The 17898-nt window shown below is 50.4% G+C and overlaps 1 protein-coding gene across 1 annotated transcript in view; it reads left to right on the top strand.

The window, feature by feature from the left end:
- pdia5 (protein disulfide isomerase family A, member 5) overlaps positions 1 to 17898 on the top strand; it is a 38845-nt gene that overhangs the window by 10256 nt on the left and 10691 nt on the right. Inside the window, exons 4-14 of the mRNA XM_030343491.1 lie at positions 46 to 129; positions 369 to 414; positions 1743 to 1835; positions 3038 to 3098; positions 3771 to 3838; positions 5487 to 5578; positions 8253 to 8324; positions 9456 to 9592; positions 13306 to 13376; positions 14299 to 14462; positions 15469 to 15599. Of these exons, the coding sequence (XP_030199351.1) occupies positions 46 to 129; positions 369 to 414; positions 1743 to 1835; positions 3038 to 3098; positions 3771 to 3838; positions 5487 to 5578; positions 8253 to 8324; positions 9456 to 9592; positions 13306 to 13376; positions 14299 to 14462; positions 15469 to 15599 (1019 nt within the window). The remainder of the gene's footprint in view (positions 1 to 45; positions 130 to 368; positions 415 to 1742; positions 1836 to 3037; positions 3099 to 3770; positions 3839 to 5486; positions 5579 to 8252; positions 8325 to 9455; positions 9593 to 13305; positions 13377 to 14298; positions 14463 to 15468; positions 15600 to 17898) is intronic.

Genomic DNA, 17898 nt, shown 5'->3' with positions numbered 1-17898 from the left:
CCCTTCCACTAATTCTGTCCGTCCGTCTGTCTCTCTCGCTCATAGAGATACAGAAGGTCGCAAACTGTGTAAGAAGGTGAAGGTGGACCCGAGCTCGAAGGGCGTGGGGGCTGAGCTGCTGCATTACAAGTGAGAGACACACACACACACACACACACACACACACACACACACACACACACACACACACACACACACACACACACACACACACACACACACACCAAAAAACAGTTCTGTCAAGGCGTAGTGGCGTTCACAGTCCAGTGCTTCATGGAAACGTGGGCCACGCCTGTTGCGTTCCGCAGCGGCGCTGCTCGAGTAACCTCCGACATGTGAGCATTGTGCCCGCTCTTTTCTCACTGCAGAGACGGCTCGTTCCACACGGAGTACAACAGGCCGGCCACGTTCAAGGTGAGAAGGTGTCTCTCTTCGCTCGCTCTCTCTCTCTCTCTACCCCGGGCTCTCTCTCTCTCTTGCCCTCTGTCTCTCGGCCTCTGTCTCTCTATCGTGCTCTCTCTCTCCCAGACTTTCTCTCTCGCTCTCTCTCTCTCCCTCTCTCAGGATCTGTCTCTCTCCCGGGCTGTGTCTCTCTATCGTGTTCCCTCTCTCCCGTGCTCTTTCTCTCTCTCTCTCTCTCTGTCTCTCGGGCTCTGTCTCTCTCTCTGTCTCTGTCTCTGTCTCTGTGTCTCGGGCTCTGTCTCTCTCTCTCGGGCTCTGTCTCTCTCTCTCGGCCTCTCTCTCCCTGGCTCTGTCCCTCTATCGTTCTGTCTGTTGCTCTCTTGGCTTTTCTCTGTCACATCCTTCATATGCTCAGTTAATTCGAGTGGCAGGCCGGTGGTTTTCCCCTCACCCTGTGCGGCCCCGTCTCTCTGTCTCTTCGTCGTTCACTTGGATCGGTTAGTTTGTTGTTTTTCCGTCGGCAGGCTTAAACAAGCTAACCCCTGTTGGCAGCCAACACCCCCCCCCCCCCCCCCCCCCGTCGGTCCTTTGATTCCACTAATTCATTCCTCGAGATAAAATCACTTTCATTCGGCCCGTTAGCTGCATTGATTCAAGGTCTTTCTTTAAGAACGATAAGGACTCCAGATAATGCCGATTAATTATGGATAAAACAAAAACCTACACCAGGGTGTACACCTCTGCCATTGACGTTGGTTCATTTCTATTACGATTGCATCAGGTCCCCCCCCCGCTCCCCAACCTCCATGACAAGTTATTGTCGCCCAAAGTCCTCCCGAAAGCCCATTGTTGCAGACTTTATGTACATTTCCAACTTGTGGTAACACCGAGTGATTGTGACCCACCGCAGTCATCTCTGCCGACAGACATATGGGCCATTACACGCCCCTGCTGGTGGTTCGTTTTCCCGAGGCCGTCATCAAACATTTAAGAAGGGAGTTACATTCCTCCGTGCCGCGCGCTGGAGGCAGCACTTAGAGAACGGACGCGTCGCCATACGTCAGCCCTCTGAAGTACCGCCCGCCCACCCGCCGACGTCTTCGGCAGCGCAGCGAACGAGATACCTGTTGACGGCGATTGCTTCCGCGCCAAGCCCGCTCAATATTTATATTGTTGTTTTATTGTGTGTGGAGAGATATGATAGTCCCTTTAGCTGCTTCCGCCACCCCTCACGCTCTTTATTGTGTTTTTTTTTGTCAGGATAAATGACCAAATATGTATTATTTTTTTATGATTTTGTTATTTGACGATCATTTCTGTTGCATCCTCATCTCCCCTAGTCCATGGTGGCTTTCCTGAAGGACCCGTCCGGGCCGGCGCTGTGGGAGGAGAACCCAGAGGCTAAAGACATTGTGCACATCGAGACGGAGAAAGTAAGTGTGCCTGCAGCCTCTTCAGCCGGTACAAAGCTGGGCACTGGGAGTGTGGTTCTGGAAGGATGTGCTGAAAGGCCCAGGTGATGGCCGGTGATTGGATGAAGATGAGGACGGTGATGATTATGATCAGGGCCAGAACTTCCATTAAGTAGCCCAAGGTCATTTCCTTCATTTGTTTTTTTTTCCCCCCCATCCATCGTGACGATTATCTACAGCGGATTCCGGATTCTCAAATACTGAGCACAATGAGGGGAGATAAAGGAGGCAAACGGGTGTCTCCAGGAAGACTAGTACAGTGGATGAGGAGGGAGAGCAGCTGGTCTTGCTAAACTAAAAGGTTGTTGGTTCATCCCTGCTCCTCCTTGCTGTGACGATCGTTGAGGTGCCCTAAAGCGAGAGTGTGTGTGTGTGTGTGTGTGTGTTAGTGTGTGTGTGTGTGTGTGTGTGTGGGCGTACCCCAGGCATCAAGTGTCGAGTGTTTGGAGTGCTGCTGGTGGATGAAGAGTGTGGAAGCGCTGTGTTACATAACGGCCGTGTGTTTCCCGTATCATTTGGTGTTCCTGGTTGCGTTCCCATGATGATTACGATGATCCATCTGGTGCGGATGCTGTTAATTCACGAGGGCGTACAGCCGCCCTCCGCTCCCAGAGCAGACGAGAAGGCTTCCCGCGCAGCCCTTAGCTCTCAAAGGTCGGCGCGCTGCTTTTGCATCCAAGCCGGTGCTTAGAGCACTCCGACATGCGGTGAATTAGCACTAGTGTGGATCAGCGATCGTGTCGTAATGTAGTTTTGTAGTAGTCCAGGGGGTGGAAGCCTTCCTTGTTCGACAATTACAAATGCACTCGCGATCACCTAAGCCGTTTGATACACTTGTTTTCTTCGGGGCTAACAAGTAAGGTTTGTTTGATTTAATGACCTAAAGTTCTATGTGAAAGCGAGAATTGACCCAAGTTCTCCACCTGGCATGGATGGCCTCTAGACCCTCCATGTCTGAGTTCAGAATCAATACACTGATTTAAAAATACTGGGGCTCTGACTGACTATAATATTGACATCTTATGGGGCCAAAGAGTCTCAGGAAGGAGCAGTCGCATACCTTATGTGATGGAGGAAATAGTTCAACACATTTTTCTTTGACCATGCGCCTCTCCACTTTCCTTCCCTCTCTCTCTCTCTTCTGTACTCTCTCTCTCATTCAGGACTTCAGAAGGTTGCTGAAGAAGGAGGAGAGGCCGGTGCTGATGATGTTCTACGCCCCATGTGAGTCCTTGTGGTTTTTCATTAGTCGATGTATTCATGCATTAGCAATCATTACGTGTTCGTTTTAGTGTAATTCAATTCAAGATGTAAGAGGGTCACACAGCCGCAGAGGGCCGCTGCATGGTCAACAGAGAGAACTCAGGAATAACCAAGTGTTCATAGACCTTGTCTTTATCCCGGAAATATGAATGGTTTTGCTTTAACATTATGGAGGGCGTCACCAGTTGGGGAACACGCACTCACTCACTCGCTCTCACACACACACACACCTAATCAATGTTCACCATCATACACCTTGATTACACACACGCACACGCACTGGGTGTCTCTCAGATTGAGCTGGAGGGAAAGACATAGGACAACACTTCATCCAGAGTAACAGTCGAGTCTTCGGGGATACAGGGTCATAATGCTTTCCAAACAACGCACATCCCTGTGTTGGAAAACCACTGCATAACCGATATTTTCGTACACGCTGGGGCTCAGTTGTGCCCCAATACGTAGTAAGAAATCGCCCCGTTAACGCTGGTTGTTCTCATGCTTCATTACGCATGAGAAACGTCGCAGCTTGCAGACATATTTTGCTCTTGTTGGTTTTCTATCAATGCGTCCAGAATGATAAATATAACTCCCTGTTGTTCTGTTTGTTTCTCTGCGTGTTTGCCTTGACAGGGTGCGGCGTGTGTAAACGCATGCAGCCCCTATTCCAAAAGGCGGCCACTGAGACCAAGGGAAGATATGTAAGTGTTTCCAATGAGCGTAAGCTCTTTCATTTCAGCTCTATTTGCCCAGCTGTCTGTGTGTGTGTGTGTGTGTGTGTGTGTGTGTGTGTGTGTGTGTGTGTGTGTGTGTGTGTGTGTGTGTGTGTGTGTGTGTGTGTGTGTGTGTCAAGGTTGCCGTCGACCTGAGTTGCCCAAGGAGTGACACTGGTTGTACTTGCATTAGTCAAGTGTTTAAGCCCTATATCACAGGTCCTTCCGCAGTGTTCATCAGACGAGGGTAATTCATATTCCCCAGCAAACACTCACTCTCCTATTCCAGAACCGGGCTTTTATTTAACATATGGGGAGCAGAGTGAGGCTGGCACCAGAAGCCCCCCTGGACTACCTTTCCGAGTCTGTGCTTTTCTTCGGAATATTGCCCACTTCATGTTAGAGCAGACATTATCTGTGTCGCGTAATTACCTCCGCTTCTCCAAGAGCCTCTCAGAATGTAGCCCAGCTCTCACTGCAGACTAGCTACCACCGTACCGGGTTGGGGATGTCTGGGGGTGTTGGTTCCCTTATTTATTTATTTATTTATTTATTTATTTGTTGTTGGTTGCTTTTATTTATTTTCACTTGCCGTAGTACAATTGCGCCGCTTTTTTGGCCACTTACTGTCAAAGCGCCACAGTTAAACGGCCTGTGCTTCTTCTTGCTGAAATTAACCATTTAGGACGGATGGGGTAAAAGCAATTTCCAAACACTTAGTCGTTCCCATGCAGTAGCGCCGGGCCCCCGTGCGCTAAGGCAACAGACGGGGGCCACAAATTAAACTTAAAAAAAAAAAAAAAATGGGCTATTTCGGTTTCGTTTTTTATCCTTCCTGCTGGAGGGGCCTCTGGCAATTTCTGCGGAGATGCAAGCGCGAGGCGATGACACAATGGGGGAGGCTCACAAAAGGTTCGGTGTTGGCAAACGGGCGGGCGTGCGTACCTGGCGTGTGCGAGCGAGCGGCGAACGCCACCGAGTAATTGGCATGCGCCGGTCCCTTCCAAGCAGGAAATGAATGGAAGGATAATGAGAAGTTTTTGTTGTTTGATTAAGGCGTATTAGAGTGCAAAATTGTTGAGCGTTGCCCGCGGTGTGAGCAATTATGTCAAACACCATTCCCCTATATTACCTCAAATCAAACAAAGCGTTGGTTTTGGCGTGAGGTGCTTATCTCTCTTTAGGGAAAATTACCGTGTGTGTGTGTGTGTGTGTGTGTGTGTGTGTGTGTGTGTGTGTGTGTGTGTGTGTGTGTGTGTGTGTGTGTGTGTGTGTGTGTGTGTGTGTGTGTGTGTGTGTGTGTGTGTGTGTGTGTGTTTGTGTGTGTTGCTGCGCAAGGAGGTTTTCCTGCACCTCTGTTGGGCCAACAGGCGGCCTGGGGCAATCAAAACCTCGGAATAACACGTTTGAGACTATGTGATTCCATAACAGCCGAGCAATAACGTGTCTCCTCATGAGCGCTCGCCGTTCAGCGCGGCTCCTCCGGAGCGATCCGTCTTCATCTCCCACAGCTCGCTGATTAAAAGCGGACCTGTTTAGCGCTGACCCTCCTGAGGAGGAGGACGGACGCCAGGGCTGCCGCCCCAGGCCTTGGGAGTCACGTCTGGCCTCTCTCCACCTCACCCCCTCCCTCCAGGTGCTGGCGGGGATGAACGTGCATCCGAGCGAGTTTGACGGCCTCAAGCAGGAGTACAACGTCAAGGGCTACCCCACCTTCTGCTACTTTGAGTAAGTGCAAACAGACACACAGACACATACGCATATACACACAAAAACACACCTCTTCTCTCACTGCGTCGTGTTTGTTTCTTTGTCGAGACGCTGCCCTTTGCACTAGTGCGCTTTTTCAAGTGTCTTCAACAGATTCCAATGTACCAATAAACACCATGAAGAAGTCCTGCTGTAAACCCCCCCTCTCTCCCCAGACAAAGACAATTGAAATGACTTCCTTCCTTCCCTGTCAACACTGGCACACATTCACTGCTCTGGGTTCCTACTGAGACTTGTGGTCTTTTTGGCATGATTACACTCTCTACTGTCTATTTAATCAAGGGTTTAGGACACACACTCTCACTCACACACTGCAACACCAATCGTAAAGATACAAATCTTGTTGACACTCCTGCGGTCATACACCCAGGAGGACGATACATGCTCGAGCAATGCTGGATGATTCCAATACAGAGGATCCCCGCTGCCAGGTTGGCATATTTTACAAGGTTGTGAATGTCGAGGGGAAGGCGCTCTTCCTCGCTACTCTCTCTATCGCAGTTGTCCTATCTCCTCACATTAAACACAAGTTTATTGCCTGGTCTTTTAATTACACCTGAGGTGCGTGTGTGTGTCAGGAAAACCTGACACGCCCACACACGCACACACGCCCACACACACACACGCACACACCCACACACACGCGCCCTGATGGTCCGTGAGGGGCGTCCGTGTGGAGCACATCCAGGCCGTTGGGCTGCCAGCTCCTCGTTCTCAACACGGGCCCTCCTGGCTTATTACTGCCCCAGCCTCCTTCCAGCCTCGGTAATGAGCTCCCCTCCATGATGAACCCGGAGCTAATCGGCCAGCAGCACCCAACGGGGCTATCTGACCATCGGGCCAGCTTCTTCGCTACAGTGCGGGCCAAGGTGCTTTAGCTCGGCCCTGTCCCCCCCAAACCTCAAGGTGCTTTACCTCGGCCCTGTCCCCCCAAACCCCAAGGTGCTTTAGCTCGGCCCTGTCCCCCCAAACCCCAAGGTGCTTTACCTCAGCCCTGTCCCCCCAAACCCCAAGGTGCTTTACCTCAGCCCTGTCCCCCCAAACCCCAAGGTGCTTTACCTCGGCCCTGTCCCCCCAAACCTCAGGATGCTTTACTTCGATCCTGTCCCCCCAAACCTCAAGGTACTTTAGCTCGGCCCTGTCCCCCCAAACCTCAAAGTGCTTTACTTCGATCCTGTCCCCGGAAACTCAAGGTGCCGTTGGGGGCCGGACCTCGGATTCATGAGGAGTCTGAAAAAATAACGACGTAACTGCTCGACTTTAGCGAATGTCCTTGCTTTATCCTTTTTTTCGCCATACACAAAAACACAAAACACCAACCAGACGAATGACGGTTTTTTATTTTACGTTTGAGCGGACTGTAAGTAGTCATTGTTTTAGCGTGTTTTTTTTTAGTGTTTTTTTTTTTTTCCTGTTTCTGCAGCACGAGAGATATAGTAGGTGCGTTTACAGTCGATCGTAAATCATGGAGCGATAGTCTGAAACGCCTGAGCCGGGGCACTTGGCCCGTAAACGCTGAGTCAGCTCATGAGGTGGCATGCGTGAGATTACCCCCCCCCCCCCCCCTCCTCCCAATCTCTTTTCCAAAAGTGCGATAATGTATCGCTGTTGAGGTTCACTTTGCATCTTGGCATGCTGTGAAGACCATTATAATCCCGCACCCCCTTTTTACTAATGACACGGGCTGCTTGGCTCCAGATCCTGTCGGTTCAACTCCTCTCCCGTCGCCACGCATGCATGCAAGCAGAGCCCAGGCTCAGGCGAATGCTGCACGGAGAGTAATGTGGCCGTTACATCACAATCCCTCTGCGAATAATAAGGGTGTCAAAACCAAATTGAACCTCCATTTTCTTTTTGATGTTGATGTTGTTGTTGTTGTTGTTGTTGCTGTACATTTGAATACGTTGAGGCCAAGCTTCCCTATTCTTCCAGCGGGTTGCGTCACGTTACTTTACAATGGTCAGAGTTTACCTCTGACTCAAAGCCAACACTTTGCAATGCTGCAGCATCTGTTTTGAATTGTGGGCTGAATTAAATGTGAAGGCAGAGAGGGAAAATAGGATTAAATCCTATTTTTCAGTTCACACAAGGTCATATATTTTTGATTCATTCGTTTTTGTGTGTGGCGTTTTCAAACCCTGTCCGAGTTGCAATTTCCATTTGCACGCCAAATAAAAGCCCCTCCATATGATGGCAGTTTATCCAAAAGGCGGTTAATGACATTTCTCGGGGGAAAAAAAATTGCTGTGTCCTCTTCCCATCTGTACCTTTTCTATGAATATCTGTCAGCAACTTTGCTTTTGAATGTGGTCCAGCTTTCTGTGCATCACAGAATAAATGCTAAGAAGTGTACTAACAAGGGTGTTAAAATGTTTAGTGTGGCCTCATGTTTTGAACCTATCCTTAACTTTTAACGTAAAGTTAATCTACTTGTGCCTTTACTTCCATTTCTAAATATTCTTTAGGAAATTTATAAAAAAGAAAATGTGAACCCATATGGAGAAATTGTTCAAGTTAATTAATTTATTAAGATTAATAACAATCTCCTAATTTATTAGGAGATTGGTGGACCCATCCCTGGTCCAAACACTGATGCCATCCGTTTTAAATCTGTTTTTAATTATTTTTTAAGGAAAGGGAAGTTCCTCCACCACTACGAGGACTACGGCGCCTCAGCCAAGGACATCGCTGATTGGATGAAGAAGTGAGTGGGATTTTTGGGGCAGGAACACCCATATGCATCAACACAAACCATCCTACACGTTCACCCAGAAACACCCCGCATTTAAAAATGGCTGCCCAATCCCAGTCAAGACAATTTATAAATAATCCAGAGCCCTCTTCCCCTCCTGCCCTGTTTATCTATCTTCCTTTCTCTCCCACACTTGGACACGCTTATCCGAATGCCTCACATCTTCCATACGCATCGTTTGTCAAAACAATTCCAGTCTGAGACGTCTTCCCCCCCCCCCTCCCTTCACACCACACACATACCCCACAGTTTAGTCGGGTTCCACTTGCAAGATTATCTTGTGTTCCAAAAAAAGTTCTGACTTTATTTTGCTGCGGTGTGCGTGTGGTTGGTTTAAAGTATCCACAGGTTTGGGGGGAGGTGGGGGGGTGGGGGGAGGAAAGAGGGTGAGGGGTTGGTGGGGTAATGACACAGCAGGTGTGAAGATTTTCTTCGGAGGCAGCATGGCATGGATAACTGGCTGCTTCAAAGACCACCGCACAAGTGGTTTGTTTTGGAAGAAATGGCACCCCGACGTTGCCTAGGAACAACTTCATACGGTATCTGGTGCGGAATAAGTCCAGCTTACGCCTTTCTATTATAGCGGTCTGGATATATATATATATAAATCTATGGATAGCGAACCGTGTCTGGAAAAGATCCAAGATCTTAAGTTTCTGCTGTAGGGGGGGTTGATGAATGATCCTGGAGCTGATGTAGACCATAGGAAAATATGACTAATTTCCTAATGAAGTGCATAATGAAATGCATAATTGCATGTTTAATGGGCAGTAATTCTGGGAACGCTTAATCTTATTCTCTGGAATCAAGGGGTACAGTGGTGAACATTGATTAGGGGTGTGTGTGTGTGTGTGTGTGTGTGTGTGTGTGTGTGTGTGTGTGTACACGGGTCAATACACAGCAGTACTGCTCTGTGTCATAAGGGTGTGGTTGTTTTTGTGTGTCGATTGGGTGGAGTGTGTGTTACAGCTGTGTTCAATAAGTCCGTAAGAATCAGCTGGAACAAATCTGGGTTTAAATCTCTCACAAAGTAGTTCTCTCTCTCCCTCTCTCCCTCTGTCTCTCTCTCCCTCTCTCCCTCAGCCCCCAGCCCCCCCAGCCCAAGACCCCGGAGGTCCCGTGGTCGGAGAGCGAGTCCCCCGTGTTCCACCTGACCGACGCCACCTTCGACAGCTTCCTGGAGGAGCACCCGGCGGCGCTGGTCATGTTCTACGCCCCCTGTGAGTACGGGCCCCCCCCCCCCCCCCCCCCCCTCGTGTTAGCCGGGGCCCTCCCAGATGAAACCAGAAACACACTGCAACAACGTGACCTTTTCACGCTTGAAACCAGAACGGGGAGACACACACACACACACACACACACACACACACACACACACACACACACACACACACACACACACACACACACACACACACACACACACACACACACACACAGCTCTCTCTTTGGCCCCTATTCGCTTTTTCCCCCTCGATAAATCCCCAAGTGCCCTAATTATCTTTCAGTAAACCTCTTAACATTTGTAGGATGTGCGCGGCCGTGTGTGACTTTGAGCCACAAACGCCTCGTGCATATGTGTCGTTTGCTGAACGTACCCCGGGTGGATGTGGTGGCGACGGCAAGACGGCGAACAAACAACCCGGCTGTTTCTCCTCCTCGTGCAACGTATTGGCGGGAAACTAACCACAACAAGGGAGCACGATGGCATGTGAACCCAACTGTTTTGAGTGTCTATTCGATCCGGGGCTTTTTCCGAGCAACTTGTTAGCCCCGCGATTAAATAGATTCCTGCTGGTGTACGTTGGGAACGAGGATTGGCCCCGTCGTTTCGTCGGGGGGCCCACGCACGACGCGGCCATTGTGGAGGAAGGGGGTCTTTTGTGAGCAAACGCAAAGGAAAAATGGGAGAAAGCTTGAATAGATTTTGTTTGAAGCTGTCTCGGCGCCTGTCCTGGGGAGGTATGGGGGGGGGGGGGGGGGGGGGGAGAAAGGGGGGACGGGATCTGCTTGGTAATAAATGCGACGCACAGCTGGAAAATCATGCAAATTGATTCAATCCCTTTAAAAGGACAACTGTGCTCAGAATGCAGGGACGATGGTGCACAATCAGATTCTTGTCTCAATCAATCAGTTTCTACTCCGACCCCCCCTCCCCCTCCCCCTTTCCTCATCAGCCTATTGTTTTCACAACTGCCCCCCCCCCCCCCCCCCCAGCCTTTTAACCACCAAACAAACGCACACAGATGCACAACACACTCTCACAAACACACGTACAAATACACACACACACTCCTCTCTCTGTTTCTATGTATTTATCGGTCTTGTGTGCTCCCTGCGCTGCCTACGTCCGTCCGTCCCTCCCTCCCTCCCTCCCTCCCCCCCCCTCCCCCCTCCCTCCCCGCATCTCTATATAGCCGGGCATTCGAGTATAGATCACTTTCTGCTTCCTGCGGCACAAACAGGGGTCCTTTCATCATCCACCACCTCCACCTCCTCCTCCACCTTTTCCCTACGCGGTGTTGCCTCGCTCTCTCACCCCGAAGGGCATTCCCCTCAATGCAAGGCATGATGCAGCACTTCATGCACAGGCCAACGCACACAAACACACGCGCACACGCAGAAACGCATACCTGCTCCTCAAAGGCTTAATCGTTTTAATCCTATACGTGTGTGTACACGCGCGCGCGCGCGCGCACACACACACACACACACACACACACACACACACACACACACACACACACACACACACACACACACACACACACACACACACACACACACACACACACACACACACACACACACACACACACACACACACACACAAAGGACTGCAGCCCCGAAGGCAAGGCAGGCATGGTGGGACATGCAATGTCAAACATCCTAGTTAATGTCAATCACACACCTCTAAAATGATATTTTCGTTTTAACCCTAAGAATGTGAACATGAGCGGGGACAGGGATGTGTGAACCTGGAGCGGCCGGTTCAACGGCTCCGTCTGAGCGGAGATTAATGGAGCCACGGCCAACTGCCTCAGCTCCCGTTTATTTTGATTTCTCTGTTTTGTTTCCTCCCCCGCCTCCATCCCATTTCCCACTATTGTCGGGCAGGGTGAGGCTGAAGGCTTTGTATTTGTTTGTGTGCGTGCGTGTGTGTTTTGGATGTGTGGTATGTTACACTCCCACCGCCTCCAGGGGTAATTATGTAAGCCTTGGGGATAAACGGTCTCCCTCGCTCTCTTGCATTCTGATGCAACCCTATATGCTTCTATTTAGACACACACACACACACACACACACACACACACACACACACACACACACACACACACACACACACACACACACACACACACACACACACACACACACACACACACACACACACACACATCTGGCCCCAAGGTCACCATCGTCTTCTTTCGTCTGACCTACACTTTGGAATATCCTCCTTCGAACAAACACATACACAGAGCGGTGCCGATGCGGACCCTAGGGTGGCTATGGGGTTTTGCTCATCTTCCTCGTCCCCCAAAAGGGGGTCAGGCCACCCTCTGTAAATCTCTCCTTCGTCTCTCTCTCCCTTTCCGTCTGGCCTCGGCTGCTATTGGCCGCCGTCCGCCCGCTCCCGTCCGCCGGCGGCGGTGCCAGCGCTGTGTTCCGTGCACTTCGGTTTATTCGCTGCGGTTCATTACAGTCGTTGGAGCGGTTGCTACCGGCGACGCATTAAACATCGTAACGACGGCGAATAAAACCTCAGAATTGATCGGCAAAACTGTGCAACGGAGACGGGGGAGGAGGGGGGGGCGAGGCAAACAAATATAGAGGGGGGGGTAAAAAATGCCAGAAAAAACCTCATGCGCGTAAACTACAACGCCCCTGTCCCTCCCTCCCCCCCCCCCTCAGTCATCAGACATGCATATTCATCACGTCTGGGGACAGCGATGCCGCCCCGCAAATATTGTGGTTTTGTTTTGTTTTTCTTTTTTTCAAAAGTCATTTGGTATCCAGAAATAAAATGCTTGGCGGCTCCTCGCCGCGGCGCTCATGCAATATTAATCAAGACACCTCGGAGGGCGGCGGTGCCTCTGTCTGCCAGACGGCGGCCGACTGGAGCGCTGGTGACACGCGAGCTGGTGAATCATGCAGAGCGTTCACGACCACGCCGTAGTCTCTCGCTCCACTCGCTCTTCCTCCCACCCCGTCCCCCCCAGTAATTCAAGGCTCTTCAGGCAACACAAACAACACCAATAAGGCCGCTGTCGCCGCAGACCCCCCCCCCCCGCTCCTGAGGTTAGCGGGGCTAGCGGTTGGGGCTCCGCTGTGTAATTGAATCCTCCCTCTTTCGAATTTCTCTCCACCTTGTGGCTTAGATCTCACTCACTCACTCACTCACTCACTCACTCACCTACCTGTACACACCATTCGTTTGACCCTTTTCACACATACCAACTCATCCCCCCCCCTCTCTAAATCTCAATGGCTCGCTCTCACTCTCGACACACTCTCATCACACACTCATCCACGCACACGCGACACGGTCGCATAAGCAATCAGACGTGACGTTGCTCCTCTGGAGAAAGGAGGCGGCGGTCAGACGCATAGCAACGCCACACGGTTGCCAGGTGAGGCGTCGGGCGTCCGCACGAGGGCATGGGGCTCAGCTCGAGCCCCATGCCCTCGCCACAAGCCTCTTCCTGCGCCCGGCCCCTGGTCGTCCAGGCTCTATACGCTCTACCCTTGTCTTTGTCTACGACGGTCCGATCGCGGCGCACAGCTTTCCCGAGGACGGAATTCCCAAGGTTCTCTGGTGTCGGGTTTTCGGCGAGGTCATTTCCCCCGGGCCCCACGGCTAGGCCCGCTTCTATATTTGCGTGTGCTGAGGGTCGCGGACGTGACTCATACGTGCGTGTTCTGCTCCCTGCAGGGTGTGGCCACTGTAAGAAGATGAAGCCGGAATACGACGAGGCCGCTGAGGTCCTCAACAAGGGCTCTGACGTAAGTGTGTGTGTGTGTGTGTGTGTACGTACTTGTGTGCTTATGTGTGTACGTACTTGTTATTGAGAGTGTGTGTGTGTGTGTGTGTGTGTGTGTGTACGTACTTTTTTGTGTGTGTGTGTGTGTGTACTTTTGTGTGAGTGGGTGTGTGTGTGTGTGAGTACGTGCGAGACAGACTGTGCACAATTGCATATTTTATTGCATGGCACCGACATGTCAGCGTTTTTCCACACCTTGTCTTTGTTTTTGTCCTGACTGGACGAGCGCTATCTGTTCAGAGAGCAAAGGGCTACGATGATCTTAACCTGCGAGCGTTGCAACAGCGGAGCCGTCGGGAGGCTCCAGGGTCTCTTTAGTCAGAACCCCAGTACGGGTCGAACACTCCTGAAGGGCCACAGCTTAGTCTGTTTCACATTAGTAGGGTGTGGTACACACACTCTCACAGATACACACAACATGCACACTCGCACGCACCAACATGTCCGTACGTGCACATGCTCATACACGCACGCACGCACGCACGCACACTCGCATATACAGGCTCATGGTGGCTCCAAGCCCAGCACAAGTCAATGGGGAGATCCTGGTCATTATCTGCGGCGTATAATCTAGCGCCTCTCACTCTCCCCGTCTGAGCCTTCAAGGCCCATAACATCATTTATTTTCCCTCTTCTCCTCCCCTCTCTCGCTCTCTCTCTCTCGCCTGGGTTTGCGAGTTCAGTTTTATTGTTCACAAAAAAGCCGTGCTGTTGTTGTCCCATTTTGTGTCACCATTCCCCATTTTTTTTTAGCATTACGAATACTACGGTAGAATGCTCTACCGGTCATAACGGCCATAACCCAAGGGTTAATTTGATACCAAATACGCAACCAGCCAGATGAAACGGCATGCTTTGAGTTTGAGTTTCACCCCCTCCTACAGAGTCCGGGCGTTCTGGCGGCAATGGACACCACCATCCACAAGGCGACCGGCGAGCGCTTCAAGATCTCGGGCTTCCCCACGATGAAGTACTTTGAGAAGGGCCAGGACATGTACGCCCTGCCCCAGCTCCGCAGCAAGGACGGCATCCTCGACTTCATGCGCAAGTGAGTCCCCGCTATGGCCCTTTGACTGGAGAAGCCAGTCACCTGGAGGGGGTCTAAAGTCTACGGCTACCCAGAGAGGTCTAAAGTCCATGATGGGCGGTCCACGGGGCCAGGTCACAAAGTCTTGTGTCTGCGTCAACGATGTATTACACTTGAGTTATAAATATATGATATTGACTTGCTTAATGACAAATTCAGAGGTCAACCAATGAACCCACACGTTGCATTTAAAACCAGATAAGTACGAGTCTTTATATTGGAGTCCGAATGACGCATTGGTTGGGTCTGAATAATTGGTGCTAGAGTCCGAGTTACGTGTCAATGATATCCTCACTACGACCGGCTAGTGCTACAAGCTAATCTTATTCTTCTCTTGTGTGATGCTCCACTCCTCATTCAGCCAAAGGAGTGATTTAAGAGACCATTAATCGCCACAATAATTAGATGCATTTCGTCTTTTTGATTCATTTGGAACAACCTCCTGTTCTATAATGGAACGATTTCTATTTTAGGGGCCGCTGTAAAAAGTAACGGCCAAGGTGATGGTATCTGTGCGGCGGTCGCTATTAGGGGCGTCGTAAAGCTAGGGGTCGACCAAAGGTCACGCTTTATATAGCGGGCTGCTTCCGGGGTGAATTAACTCACCAACTCACGATTTGGTATTTTCTTTTTTTAATGTTGTTTTTCTCATTTTTGAAGGGCTTCATCAATCTTGAAAGAAACTAGACTAAGTTTTCTCCCCACCTGTCTGTCTGTTTTCCCCTCTCCCTCTGCCTCCCCCTCTCCCTCTGCCTCCCCCCTCTTCCTTCCCCTCTCCCTCCCCCCTCCCCCTCTTCATCTCCCTCCCCCTCTTCCTTGCCCTCGCCCTCCCCCTCGCTCTGTTCCTCTCTCCCTCCCGCTCCCCCTCTTCCTCCGCCTCTTCCTTCCACTCCCCCCCCCCCCCTTTCCCTCTCCCCCTCCCCCTCCCCCCCCCCCCCCCCCCCCCCCCCCCCCCCCCCCCCCCCAGCCCGCAGGCACCGCCTGCCCCTGAGCAGTCATGGGAGGACAAGCCCTCCAGCGTCAGCCATCTGGGCACGGAGGACTTCCGGGAGGCCCTGAAGAAGAAGAAGCACGCCCTGGTCATGTTCTACGCTCCCTGTAAGACCCCCCATATGTCTCTGGTCCTCTCTGTTCTCCCTCCCTCCCGCCCCTCACCACCACACGTTTATATCGAGGTCAAATTCAGAGGTCAAAGTGTGTGTGTGTGTGTGCGTGTGTGTGCACGTGCGTGTGTGTGTACGTACGCGTGTGTCTGTGTTTGTGTACGTACATGTGTGTGTGTGTGTGTACGTGTGTGTGTCTACACATATATGTGTGTGTATATACATTTTTTGTGTGTATACACATAAGTGTGGGAAATTGTCTGAGCCAACGTCGATTCTCTCAGATCGTATCCTGAGATTTTATTTCATAAAAACGAATCGTTATTTTATACCCACCGCGGGAAAGCGTTGCAGGCCAAGTACTCAAATCACGAGCATTATAGGAACCCCACCTAAGCCATGAGGACTCGGGGGAGATGACTCCAATAAAAGTTAATGGATACTGATCTTGTGTTTGGAACATGTTGACATCGCTCCACCTACTGCAAGGAACTTAATTTTATTATATAGACGCACACCAAACAATGAGTCATATGAATTGCGTTGCAGTGTACCGTGTATATATATATAGATAGATAGATAGATAGATGAATGCTGATATAAATTGGAAAAGCAGTGTGCGGTATGTTTCAACGGGGTGCAAACATACACTTGATCTCGCGTGTAATGCATTACGGTGAAATCAATAGGAGGGAATTTAAAGGAACTACAGTGGGAGGGATGAGGCAATTGGAGGAGGCCTCTGTGATGGCAATAGCAAGAAAACAATCATTTTATTCACAACAATGATGCCATGGCTCTCATGACTCCTGTAAGCTTTCAAATGTCCCTATTTTACCAACAGGTGTGCGTGGGATAAGCAATTCCAAGTTTTTTCAAAATGTGGCAAGGTGACATTTGTGTTCACCTAGATCTATGATTATCGATCAGTCTACAGTCCTACCTAGTGGACTTCACCAACTGGGTAGGCCGTTCTATCCATCGTACATCTAAGCGGACACTCTCACAGGGCATCAGTCAATTGATTAGTGGACTAATCACTCACAACTGCTGGTATAATAATAAGGGCACTTTAGTATAAACAAAAATAGATATTACTATACTAGCATTTGCCATAATTCCCCCACTTGCATGAGGAAATACAATATTAGCGATATGCAATTTCCAATTATCTCGGCGGCCGCTGAAGCGCAGTGTGATTGTACCAGCCGCTGTTTGATCAGCAGGGGGAGGTTTGTTGGATCAGACTGTTTGGTGGAGGCTGAACACGTATCAGACAAACCACATTTTGTTATTCTTTTCTTTTACTCTGAGGGGCGGTGGGGGAGCTGAGAACCAGCCACCCTCCCAACGACCATTATCCATTTGTTGCTCTATTTCTTTGCTCTAGTTCCCCCGTCTCTCTCTCTCTCTCTCTCTCTCTCTCTCTCTCTCTCTCTCTCTCTCTCTCTCTCTCTCTCTCTATCTCTATCTCTATCTCTTTCTCTCTCTTTCTTTCTCTCTCTCTCTCTCTCCCTCCTTATAATCCCCTGGAAATGTGAGGCGCTAATTGGCTCCTTGTGTACATATTATGTTTCCGCACAGCAGTCGGATGCGCTAAATACCTCATAAGCAGCCATCTGAACGCGTTGTGTTAAGTGCTGTTTAGTTACAATACATAATGATTCAATGCGTTTTAACGTTGCCTGAACAATACGTATGCAGCAGCGCACACTTGATCTCGCGTTAAATCACACCCCCACGCTGTTCACAATGAAACAACACAACAATCCCCCCCTCTACCTCTCCTCCCATCTGTCTCCCTCCCGGCCCTCTCTTGTACATTCTCGCCATCCGTCTCGCCGTTCCACTTCATCAGTCATCTTTTTGTTTGTAATCTCTCCTCGTCACTCTTCTTTCTCGCTCTGAACGTCTTTTTAGTTTTATTTTCTCTCCCGCCCTCTCCGCCTTCCCCGTCTCCTGTCTCTATCTGGCTCCGTCGCTCCGTAATTATGTGAGTGCAAAGTGAAGGACAAAAAAAAAAAAAAAAAGGAGAAAACAATCTCCCCCCGCCTGGAGAACAGACGAGTGCAGCGGGTGTCATTACAGACGCGCGGCTCTTAGTGTCAAGACGGGTAAACCTGTGAAATCTGGGCACTCCGGCACAATTACACGCTACATGCACTTTGTTCCCCCGCTCGCTTCCCTTCCTCCCTGAGAGTATCTCTTCTGCAGCGCAGGAAGGCCGCCCCCGTCACCAAACCTTTGTATTTAAAAAAAAGTGTGAGTGGGTGGGTGGGCGGGTGGGTGGACCG

This window comes from Gadus morhua, chromosome 20, assembly GCF_902167405.1.
Source record: "Gadus morhua chromosome 20, gadMor3.0, whole genome shotgun sequence".
NCBI classification, from domain to species: domain Eukaryota; kingdom Metazoa; phylum Chordata; class Actinopteri; order Gadiformes; family Gadidae; genus Gadus; species Gadus morhua.
This window is presented reverse-complemented; position numbering and strand designations above follow the sequence as displayed.